The 13006-nt window shown below is 40.4% G+C and overlaps 1 protein-coding gene across 2 annotated transcripts in view; it reads right to left on the bottom strand.

Annotated features, from left to right (window-relative positions):
- Positions 1 to 2551: 2551 nt before the first annotated feature.
- Positions 2552 to 13006, bottom strand: part of LOC131689036 (clavesin-2) — a 51354-nt gene continuing 40899 nt past the window's right edge. Inside the window, exons 2-4 of one of the 2 annotated variants that reach the window (XM_058973786.1) lie at positions 3548 to 4012; positions 3177 to 3487; positions 2552 to 3110 (exon numbers count right to left, since the gene is read on the bottom strand). In XM_058973786.1, the coding sequence (XP_058829769.1) occupies positions 2844 to 3110; positions 3177 to 3487; positions 3548 to 3986 (1017 nt within the window). In that variant the 5' untranslated portion in view covers positions 3987 to 4012 and the 3' untranslated portion in view covers positions 2552 to 2843. The remainder of the gene's footprint in view (positions 3111 to 3176; positions 3488 to 3547; positions 4013 to 13006) is intronic. The other variant, XM_058973785.1, reaches the window with a different exon arrangement.

The following is a 13006-nucleotide window of genomic DNA, read 5'->3' on the forward strand; positions in this document are numbered from 1 at the left end:
CAGTGTCGAAGGACACTCAATACCATCGATGCGTGCGCTGAAATACTTGGCGGTGATAGTCGACATCGGTTAAATTACGAAAGCCATGTCGACTATGTATGTCAGAGAGATGCAAGGACGACGAACGCTTTGGCAGGGATCATGCCGAACATCGCAGGAGCAAGAGGCAGCAAGTGACGTCTCCTGGCGGGTGTCTCATCCTCAATACTGAGGTGTGGCGTACCGACCTGGGCTGCTGCGCTGAACTCAAAGCGCAACCGGACGACGTTGACAAGCACTTTTTGTCTAATGGCTGTTCGTATCGTGAGTGCGTACAGAATGATATCGTCGGAGGCAGTATGCGTAATTGCCGGGATGATTTCCATCTGCATCACTCTGGCTGAGGACTTGGAATGCTACCAGCGGAGGAATATACGAAATGCGAGGAGACTGGTAAGAGCGGACTAGTTGGCTAAGTAGCAGCAAAACTGGGACCATGAGGAGAAAGGAAAGTGGACCCAACGACTCATCCTAAATGTGTCGGCTTTGGTGCATAGAAAGCATGGAGAACTTCTATATGACATGCTTTGTGACCCCTTTGCCCGGAGTGTAGGAAAGTGCAAGAGACACCGGAACACGGTCATCGAATGCCCTCGGTTTTAAAAAGTTCGTTGGGGTATGCCTGGTGTGACAGTTGACAATATCGTCGAAGAGATGTGCCACGTCGAGCATAGCTGGTATGCTGTCAACAGAGTTATTACGAGTATATTCTCCGACCTGCAGAGGAAGTGACGAAGGGACCAACAAAGCCGCCGTGAAACAAGAAATACGATTCGGGAGAAATTTTACCGCCGAAGAACTGTCTACCGGAGAAGACATGGTCCATCGCCAGGGATTAGATTGAGTAGATCGGGATGAAGCGAGGAGCTCACAGAAACGAATATCGGTATCGGGAGAATTCCACCGCCGGGGAATTCACAGTTGGATAGATTCACCGCCATGGACTATCCAACTATATCGTGACAAAGTTGGAAGCTAATTGACTCCCGAAACAGACATCGATACCGAGAGGAATTACACCCTATGGAGAACTCTCAGTCGGAGTAGGGTAGTATTACCACCGACAAATATCCGAGTAGATTTCGATAAAGCTTGGAACTAAATGGCTCAAGGAAGCGGTTTCGAGAGAGAATCCTCCGTCGGGAACTCTCAAGCGAATTAGGGTGAGTTCACCGGGGACTGTTCGAGTAGATCGTGATAAAGCTGAGAGTTGAATGTCTGACGGAAACAGGAACCAAAAGGCTCACGGAATCAGGAGCTAAACGGCTCACTGACACTAGAGCTAAATGGTTGGGCACCAGATGGAGACGGAAAGCAAGTGAGGCTCCGAGATAGCTGCGAGCAACTTGCGAGCAAAAGAAAAGGGTGGGACGAAAGCACAAAGAGTCCCTCCACGAAGTAATACTTTGATGTAGTTCCGTGAGGGAGAAAGGCGAAAGAAGAGTAAAGAGTGTTTTTAGTGGTTAGGCACGAAAGTGAGTGCCACACTGTGCCAATAAACTATAGGCTAGGCTTTTGAAACATGGACATTGCTATAAAATTGTCAAGCTGAATCGATTGGTATATAACACTCGGCCTTCTGTTTCTCGGAAAAAATTGAAAGTTAGAGTGTATTCCATACATTTTTTCATAACAAATGTATAAAACTGGACACTAAAATAGCTGTATCTTCTGCAAAAATATCATAGCGTCTGAAAGTTTTAATCAAAGTTATGGCTTTATATAATATATAAACGTTACTGAAAACTTTTTAGGGAGACATAAATATGATCAAAGTTATTATTTGAAAATGATTTTAATATGTTTTTCAGAGAAACGCTACTTAACCAAGAAATGGCTGTATTTAGAAAATTAATATCATCATCTGAACTCCAAAAAATAACATTCCCACAACTTTGCTGGAGACTTACTGTTTGTGTGTTTTCAGTTAAAAATTAGATTACAGGAATGGCTTTATGCTCCATTTTTGGACGTGGCCTCTTTTGTCTGAAAATCCGCACTCGCGATTCCCACAGCTTTCCTGAATAAAAAAGGTTACGGTTGATTCCAAAATAATGTAAAGGACGAATTTACACATTTTGACCACTGTGCAATGGAGCAATCACTATCAGGCATACGGTACAATCGTAAAAGTGATGAATGCGAGAAGTGGAGAAGTGGTGAAAGCAACATAGAAACCTGCATTTTATTTCGATCATGATAGAAAACCATTTTTACTGTTGTCTTTCAAAACAATACTAAAGTCATGCTTGTGCTATCTGCAGTAAATACCAAACGCAAGCTTGGCGACATCATTAAACAGGGTCCTGAATAGCTACTAGCTATGTGCCTAGCAATTGATAACAACAGTAGGGTTACGGATGACCGTGATGCAAGTAGTAAAGTAGGGTGAATTTGACGATCTGTACTCAATCTTCATGGAAGGAGGTTGAATACCGAATATAAGTTAACACACGAAATGGAAATCCATTTTTTCTGTCCGATGTTGAAGATTGTATTTAAGAAACAAAAATATCTTGCTCCACCATTCACGGAAGAAGTTACCTTTATTATCGCTATCTCGCTGTTATAATTTGGTCACGATATACTGATTACTATCCCGGATGTATGAAGTATATAATTCCACTTTATTCACATAGGGTGTAAAATTAATTGTAAATGTATTGTATAGAATAATTATATCGTTCAATTAATGATACAAATCATTGGTTTTCCTGCTAAGCTTACTCACATACATACTTAAATACTATGGTTTCACATAATAAGCCTTAAATCGTAATAGTAATCGCATCATTGCTACTGCCCTAATCAACCTCCAACTTGCGGAAGCTGCCGGTCATTGCCTCCAGTGACTGTCCATTGCTGTTGTTATTGCGATCGGAGTTCCGCGAAATGATACCTCGGTCGCTCAGAATGTTCATCTTGTCCAGAGCTAGCAAAGTGCTTCGTTTGGCTGCCAGTTCCTGTTTCCAGCTGTCAATCATGTCCACCAGTGGGATTTTGCCACCCAACTCCTTCGGTAGAGCGGCTGGATCGACTTTCTTGCACAGGTCGTGCACAGTAACGTGAACCTATTTTCCCGGGTACATAAAGGATTCATTAACTTTGAGACTTGTTAACATTCAAAACATATTTACCTGCAGTCGCTCCTTCATCTTTTTGCTAATCATAGATTTTCCTGCTTCGATTACGTACTTCACCGCCGATGGAACGTTAACCAGATGAACCTCCTTGTGACGCATCGGTACCGATTGCTCACCCCATTTCATCATGCGGAGGAAATCGGTCGGGTTCCAGCAAGAGACGTGAGCCGTTGTGATGCCTCTGAAATCACCAACGTGTACGATTCCTAAGATCTGGTTTTGCGGGTCATCCATCAAAGTTTCATAGGTAATGGAGTGAATCCGGGACATTTCGGAACTGTCATTCTCAGCTGGGTTGAAGTTTCCTATGGATTATTGAAAACGTAATATAAACCATTACACACGAAATCATGTAGCCGAATTACTTGCGAATCCAATGATCAAACGTCTGCCGGATTTATCCCGCACCGGCGATGACAGCATGTAACCATTGTTGATCAGTTTGTTTAACTTTGGCGACAAAAAGTCCAAATCGTAGAGAAGATGCATATGGGTCTTGCGCAGGTTCAAATACTTAAGCAGCATCTGTTCAGCCATGAACACACTGAATTTCTTGGTGCGTAAAAAACGCAACAGAAACAAATCATCGGTGCGCACGTTTTCGATGTCCTGATTCTGCCGGATCCATTCGCGCATTTGTTGCAGTGATTGTTCGCGAATCGTTTTGTCCTCGCGCAGTTCCTTGCGGGCTACGTTCATTACTGCGTCCGTGACGCCTGTGTCCTGGAAGAAGTCTCCTTTACCCTTTTCACTACCGCTGCTGTTGGACCAGGGAAAACTAAGAATCACCCGGGTAGTCGTCATTGTGCTGGTTGAGTGGTAAAGACTTTCTGGAAAACATAGAGAATTCTTCATGGTCATTATTAAAAACCTTTTGGCGTTTAACGAGCTAATATATGTTTAATTATGTAAGTGTAGCGAAGGATTGAGTCAACCGAGTCGTTTTTGAAATTAATCACTATTATCTTGTCTACTTGTAAAAGACTAACTCGAAACGAACAGAGCTTGCTCCATTTCAAACGCCGATACTCTCTGTTGCTTTGTACGGCAATGAGGTATGGGCGTTCAGGGAAGCAAACTATCGAGTGCACGGTGTGTGAGAGAAGAATTTTGCGGCCAATACCTGGCAGCACAGAAGAAAATAGAAACTGTATCAAGTATACAAACAGTATACAGTAGGCTGAGCATGCATTGCGAATGCCGAAAAAGAGGACCGCTTAAGCGATGCTCAGCCAAGAAGCTGGACGAGGTTGTAGGCTACGGGCCAAATCCTGCACTTGTTGTTTGTGGAAGATGCGCGCACAGCGCTCATCGTACGACAGGAGAACGGTAGCCCAAGATCGAATAACCTGGAAATTCATTCGGTCATGATTGGGAGAACCTGGATTGTTCGGTCATGATGATGGTGATGATGACAAGAATTATTACTTGTATATGTGATTTATTTTTATTTTTTCCGTGTCTGGTAGCAGTAAAACCGACTTATTGCTCCAACTCCAAAGTTTCCTTAGTTATTGTTTTCCTTTTTTACTGAACAGAAAGGTAATAACGAAATATGAGATTTAATAGAACAAAGTAGACGGTTTAAAGACGCTTTTCCTCGTTCATCTTCTTCTTGTATGTAATGCAATATTTGTCCGTAGTTGGTAATCCCTTGTCAGATCTGAAATTTTCTAGCAAATTTATCGGCATAAACTAATATGAGATTGCTCGAGCATTCTTCTTGAACTACGTTTACCAAATTCTGCTTCAGTATCTGGTTTGGTTGAATGTTGCTACAAAAATCACGATAAACATTTTGCAGATGATCTATTTTGATTTTGAGACAGTTTACTAACATTTGTTAATATTAGAAGATTCAGTTACTTACAAACCTAGCTGTTTTTAATAATGCATTAAAAGCTGTTTTTTTTGTGAAAATACAATGTGAAAATAGCTTTTCTCTTCTTCTTTTGTTTCGATTATAGAAGCTTTAGCCTTAGGGTTATTCGCTTCTCTTTGGGGTTAGAAATATCTTCAACCCGCTGGATTGTGTATCCGGCTGGAGTTGCGTATCCGGCAATCAACCTGCCAACTAACACAGTTTTTCACTTCTTAGAATTGAATCGTTGATCTTTCTTTTTCATATTCCATCTGTTTGACACGGCGTTAGTTAGATTGATCCGTAAGATTTTATATAAGGGACGATCCATAAATGACGTAGCATATTTTGAGTGATTTTAACACCCCCCTCCCCCATCGTAGCATTTCGTCACAAACCTCTAAATACCCCCTGGTAATTACGTAGCTTGACGGTAATTCTCTCCTTGCAAAAAATAGTTATCTGTTGGTTTGTATTCTGAGTCACCTTTGATTCACAATGCAGAAACAGGGCCGGCTAATACCGTGGGTGGTATGGGTAGTAGAGTGGGACATGGGACACGGTTATATGAAAAAAATAAAATTTTGCTCCGAGCAACTTTTTGAGTACCATTTAGGTTCCAGAACAACTGTGCAAATTCTTAGCTCGATCGGTGAAACTATATTTTTGCGCCTACTGTTTAAAGTTTACATGGAATTTCGTATGGGAAAACTGACTTTCACAAAATGATTCCTCCTGGAGTCATCCATAACCTCCTAGAAATAAATCAATATGTTATTCTCATAGGAAATTTATCAAGGAAACAAAGTCTCGAAGGCCGTAAAACGATCTGAAACATGTGGAAAAAGATATTAAGCAAAACTCAATTGATGCTCTGACGATTGATGAAAATATCAATTATCATAGCATCACTGCTGCTGACAATCGAATTATATACAACATTTCTTAACTCTCTGTTATTGTGTACAAAAAACCTCATTTTATCCCTCAAAACTCTTGTAGCGGGACCAAACAGCTCAGGTTATTGATTTGGACCCAATAAGAGCAAGCAAAAAAAAAGTTGCATTTAAATTGAGATCCACCAGCAGTGGTGTTAGAAAAATGAATATTTTATCAATCGTCAGAGGATCAATCGGTTTCTGCCTTATAACTTTTTCCACAAGCATCAGATCGTTTCGTGAACTTCGAGACTTTGTTTCTTTGTTAAGTTTCCTATGAAAATCACATATCGGTTTATTTTTAGGAGGTAATGGACGAATCCTGGAGGAATTGTTTTGTGAAAGTCAATTTACCCATACAATTTCTCATGTAAACTTTAGACAGATATAGTTTAACCAATCGAGCTAAGAATTTGCACAGTTGTTCTAGAACCCGAAAGGTATCCAAAAAGTTGGTCGGAGCAGGAACCTACTTTTGGTCCCACCCTAATGGGTAGTACTACCCATTCGAAAATAACAGAAAGAGAGGAAATACCCACTCGAAAGTTTGGAACAAACTAAAAGTTTTTTCATTGAAATGCAAATTTCTTTTGGCTTACAATTTAAATTTCTTGAAAATATGGTATAATAATTAGGATTTGTCTAAAATTTAAACTTATTTTTTAGTAGGTAATACTAAGAGGAATATATTTTGACATATCTACATCTTAAAACAAGGAATTCAGATCGATATGCAGAAAAAATATTATTGTATTTTTGTTCAGACTAAAAAAATGCGGTTAGAACTATTTTCAAAGACTAAGATATGTTATTTTGTAGCACGAACTCTTATTTGATTAACAATTGAAATAAGGAGAAACATTATTAGGCCGCCTTTTATAAGGAAGGCAAAAGATATACACCAGAGGAATTGATTTCATCATAAGAGTACTGCCCATGAAGAATACTACAGGACATCATGAACCCGATCGCCGACTGCCCTCCTTGGATCCGCTGGGAATTCTGCTGTTACCAGACTTCCAGGTAGCTGTTAGCATTTCAACAAAATTACAAGAGATAACTAAATTTGGCTATCCATCGTGTTTAAAAATCTGTATATGAGAGACATATAGGGAGATCGAGGATAACTAGCACATCTCGGACTGGGACGATGCCGAAGGGATTCGTTGAACGGAGATCTGGCGCTAGGGCGCTTGGCGCACGACCAGACAACATGTTTAATGTTGCGATAAGCGCAGAGACCGCTCTCCACGACCCCACTACACCGGAGATGCCTATCCAACGTATAATGACTGCACATGATCCGCGATATCATCCGAATGAAGTCACGAGTCTTATCCATCCTTTCAACCAAGGCTTGTTTGTGCCTTTGGGATTCCTAAACTTCCATTGTTCCATGAAATTTGTCAATTTTCGAGCGTCGTCTGATAAGAAATACTGAAAAACTTGTTCAAGCTACACGATCTTTCATGAATATCGCCTTCTAATGCTTAACTGCTCGCCTTTTCTCATTACTATTCTAATCTAAGTGTCCTCCTACTCATTACCCGGAATGGAGCGATGCAAAAGAATTCAAACTAAGGTAATCTGATATGATTTTTCAGATAAAGAACTAAGGAACTCTCATGTTTTCCTCAGAAAATGCAAGGAGTGCTTTCCATGCTCTATCGAATGGAGAGCATCCTTGGAACTGTGACGATGTGGACACGGTCGTTGAGGGGTAAATATAAAACCATCAGTTTTGTAGGGAGAATGCATGCAGCACAGCCTCTTTTATGATCACCCTCACCACTACTGTAATAATAATCAGCATAGAAGCGATGCATAGCTGTCATCATCTAACCCTGTCAAAAAATGCGGAAGAACATGGTCAGGCGATTTAAACAGTTTGAAGTTTGACTCAACTCGCCTGTGCTAATTGCCCCTAGGAACAAATGCAATTTGCGAATGCGATTTAAAGGCAATTTCAATACTTAGTCAAATTTTCTGGCGGCTGAAAAGGGGTTGTGTTTTGCGTTTTCTAACATAGCGCTTCATGTTTGGCTTAAGCTTAAAATTGTTTTTTTAACAATTGGTGTGTTCTCACTTGTACTTTGTTTGTCTAGTACACTTCATTTAACAAACGAATGTGGGAAATTGTGGAATCGTGTGTAAGTATAGCAGATCAAGATCTCTGACCTAAAGTCAAATTGTGATGAGTTTTGGTGTGCAATACCAATTTCACTATTGATTCTTCCTACAATTTGATGGTGATTTCCTAGTATACTAGTAAGTATATGTGAGTAGATAATAAAGCCGAAAATAAGTGTTATTTTTAATTTTCATATTAGGCAATTAAGGGCGTTCCGTGGGCGATTTGGGGACAATGTAAGGGCGGGTTTGGTGGCAAAAAAATGATGGCGGCAAATCGCCTAAATGTTGAATTTGAAATAGCCCCTAATTGCCAGCAATTTGCTGCAAATTGAAGGGCAATTAGCGCATCCGAGTTGGCAAATAGCCCCCTGTTAGCCAGCAACTTGCCCCTTTTGACTGGGAACGAATGCCACAGTGATATGCGCACTATAATGCTTAGCGCTGTCAGATAAATTTGTGTTATCATTTCGTTTAAATAAAGTATTAGCATGGGGCGTGGGCGCAGCGTAGTTGGTAAATCGATTACCTTGTACGCAGCGCATCTGAGTTCCAGTCCGGATCCCGCACATAGGGTTAGAAAATTTTCACAAGAGATTTTTCTAACCCGAAGAGGCGAATGATCTTAAGGTTAAAACCTCTATAATCGAAATTAAAAAAAGTACTATCATTTCATCGCGAAACATCAATTGTTTGAGTGTAGATCTATATGGAATGCTGTTGTAGCCGAAAAAGGATTCTTGGTTCCGTGTATTCCCATCAACGGTTGAGTAGAATATACAACGTAAAACCAACCTTAGATGAAACATTATTTTTCTCGTTAATACGTCGACAAACCGGTGCCAATAACCATGTTTTCAGCATTCATTAAGTTTTTCATTTGCGTTTCAACGTTGCATACATTCGGAAAAAAAATCGGGCGAACCGACATTCAAAAAGTCCTTATAGTACCTTTCGCGTACAATTTTGAGTACTCTCTACCCACCACGAAATGGAAAAGCGTCCACTGCTGTTTGCGCCGGATCTCATTTCGTCTGACCTTTAATCGAAGTGTCGATAATCAAGCCAGTTAAAACCTTGTAAATGCTTCCACCGGAAGAATTTCTTGTTTAGATTCGATTGTTTCGGATATAGTGGACGCGTAGCTGTTCCAATCAATTGGCACACTAATTGAAATTGTCGCGAATACCATGCAGTAAGATAGATCGGTTATCAACGTGAAGACAAACCTATGGCATACCGTGGGAGTTGAAGTCTTCTTGAACCAGCTGAGGTGCGATGTATAGAAGAACAATGTCTGCCTTCGATTCGGACTTGACAACCGACAACTTCAATATCCGATACCGAGGATTAATTCGACCCTGGCGAATGGCGATAAAATTGTGGAAGATTTACGTCGGAAACCAAATAGGGGGTGGGCGTAGCGTAGTTGGTAAATCGATTGCCTTGTACGCAGCGCACCTGGATTCGAGTCCCGACCCCGCACATAGGGTTAGAAATTTTTCATAAGAGATTTTTCTAACCCGAAGAGGCGAATGACCTTAAGGTTAAAACCTCTATATTCAAAAAAAAAGAGTTAACCAAATACTTCGTGTTAAACCTAGGAAAAGCATGGGAGTGAAATATAGAGACACATGGGGTTTTTGATATCCCATGAAGATATTCCTGTTAATTTCCGAGGCGACGAGCCAATTACTTCGGTTTTGTAATAGCATCCATCAAAGGACACTCTCACGCCTTTACAAGGCAGCTTAGGAGTGGAAATGATTTCCTTTTTTATCGGCAATTTATAGGCACATTAGAACATCTTCCCTCAATGGGATTGTCAGACTCTCGCTCTTTAGTGGACAAGGGACCGTAGAAATTAGTCGTGGTTTCTACGTTTCTATATTGGGTAGCTGTATGGCCAAATTGTTCGCAATAACGGAATGCCCTGATGCACAAAAAGACGTACAGGTAGACGAACCCCGTTCAAAAGAAGAAAGTTGGAAAAAGTAGATCCGTAGTAGTAGAAAGGCTCGTCATGAGACTGATTGAAAACTAGTTCTTATACTCCTCGATTTATGCTGAACGCATTGCTTGCAAACCAGAATTTTCACTAAATGAAGCAACGGGTTCTGGAAGGAGCTACCCTCAACCTTTACTTTCCAGGCGGGTACGTAGACAAGATACCTCTTCGTACACGGCCGAGTGTTGTTTAGTTAGATCACGCGATATGTCGATAAAGTTAAATGGGTTATATTCGGTTCGGAAGTAGACCTTCCGGGGGCCTGTTGTATTAGATGAATATAATTTATATTGCAAAGGAGATTTATCGGCATTATTTTGCCTTCGGATAAATACTCAAATCGACCTGCATTGAGTCAGAGGGATTGTCTGTTGTCGGAGATACCTTCCCATTAGTCAACACTATCATGCGGGTTTCAGTACCCACGCAAAGAAAGTTTTATCGGAGGACACAGAAAATTAATGCTACGAAATTTAAAACAAGAGTAATTGGTAATTATCTGTGGAACATCCAGAAATTTTCACTGTCACTTACACTTACAGTTCAGCCATGGTGTACTGAACATTCGCCACCACGAGTAGAAATCACTCCGAATCTTACCACCCACTCGGGAAAAAAAGTGTTTCGCCGGCCCTGTGCAGAAATAGGACTTCCAGGTTTGTTTATCAAGAAAAAATATCAAAAATGTTTGTCCCATCCGTAAGGATCAATGGAAATGTAAATCTTGAGCCTTTATTGGCTTGCTGTATTTCAATATAGGATTCTTATGCCTTAATGGCATAAGGCCCTTTAAGCCTGCTTTTTATTCTCGTGGGTCACGATTGTATATCCGTATTTGGTGTTAGCCTTTTCGCTGACGGTATTGACGGTGTAGTTGATGTCGAAGTCAGTACGTCGATTATTTTTGAAATTTCAGCATAAAGTGTTTTGTAGTGTTCCAGCATAAATTGATTTGACCTGGGTAGATGCAAAGCGTTTCAAGATTATGGACACTACCATCAAGTATACCTGGACTGATTAGATAGGGATAGTGGGCTTTTACAGTATTATTTTCATCACTCGAACTTCTTTGGGAATTGCTGGGAGAAAGTTTCTCCAAGCATAATGGAATCATGTAATGGATATTACCTCTCCATAATTTGACATGAATGTTGCAATGAACAGATTGGTAGTCGTCCACATATCCAGCGATAGAAATAATAGTTCTTAAGTCAAGATGTAGCTCCGTTCGAAGACTGAATCGTTAGAGGGACTGGAATACGCAGCTGTTAACGAAGTATTGTAGGCCTCGTGCTTACCGTGCCGAGGGAATACTTGACACGACGAAATTTTGTTTATTCGCAAATCGTGGAACTCAAATGATGTTCATGTTCTTCATACCCCTGCATGTTCAACATCTTCTAATTGTTGCACGATTAATGTTGGTTGCAAAATATACAGTGTAATCTCCGTCATAAACGCTTCTTTGCTTCAAGAAACGCTTTGCTTCAACAACCATAATTGTATAATGGAAACTTTTCTATTGAAAGTCACTTTATCCAGTCTTACTTGTTCTCAACCAAACCGGTATAGAAATCCACGTGAAATGACTAGTGTACTTGCAAACATTGACGCAGGACTCATGTCCGAGCCCACCGCTCACTATATTTTTGCTATCATAATCAATCTGACTATAAATAAAATAGTTAATAGACATGAAATTGACCAGAATATTTGCCACATACTGAATCATCTCCTTCTGATGGTTTCCAAAGAGTTTTCTAGAACTGAGACGCATCATTTTGAGACAGGAAAGATATTTGAATAGCTCTAAATACAATAGGAATCTTCAAATGCTCTACGCAGGAAATTTACACTGTCTGAAATGAACGGATGTGCTGAACAGGATAAAAAATGAAATGTAACCAAAAATCGTTTCATATTTTGATCGACCGCAACCTCTGGCAATCTCGATTGCCCACCTGTCAACATTGAATCACAATCCACTTTTAAATTAGCCGTTACGATGGCTCGTACAGAAAACGAATAACCCGTCCAAGAAGTCTTAAACCTTAAGCCTCATTAAGTGACAGTTGACCAGTTGCGATACGATGCATAAAAGACCCTCTCAAGGTTTACCGCCAACGATAGCCGAAAATGACCTTGTGAGCACTTTCGTTGTATCGAATCGTACGCGGGACACATGCTGGCACGTTTTCAACGTTGTAAATGTTGAGACCGGTACTACGGTACTAGGTACCATGAAGAAAATCAGTTTTATCGTTTTTTTTGCGATTCCGTTTACTTGATATTTTTTACAAATATATATTAAGTAATTCACACCTGTCGTTTGTGTTCTTTCGTCCATCATAGACGTGGTCGAAATACGGCGTTGTGGCACAATCTGACGCAAGCCGACAATTTCAAAAGATGTGCACCTTTGATTTTGCACAGTATGAGTCAAAAGCTGTAACCGTTTTCTAGTCCTAGGTTATTCAGCACATTTTTAATGGGCTGTGATCTGGTCCAGAGTTCACCGAACGCGACATGGCATGCGAATGACAAAAACAAAGTTATGTAATCGGTTTTAATTCAATTTTTTGCTTCTAGTTAACTGGCTATTGGCTTGTTTGATAGAGTTTGCGATATGCGTGTCGAATGATATTGGTTACAGTGTCCGGCAGTGAGTCAATTACACCTCGAAGAAATTTGTAATTTCGTTGCCCTAACTTTATTTCATACGGGTCTTGAGATTTGGTTGTTAGAGATAGTCGTGCTCTCCAAAATTATCGAGTTCTCATACTCCAAACTGAAAAAAAAATCACAAGCTCAGGTTGGGTTCTGGATTGGAAGACATCAACCATGACCATTTCTTGACGGCAACTTATTCCATTCACCCAGCTAACAC

Source organism: Topomyia yanbarensis, chromosome 3 (assembly GCF_030247195.1).
Source record: "Topomyia yanbarensis strain Yona2022 chromosome 3, ASM3024719v1, whole genome shotgun sequence".
Classification (NCBI taxonomy): Eukaryota; Metazoa; Arthropoda; class Insecta; order Diptera; family Culicidae; genus Topomyia; species Topomyia yanbarensis.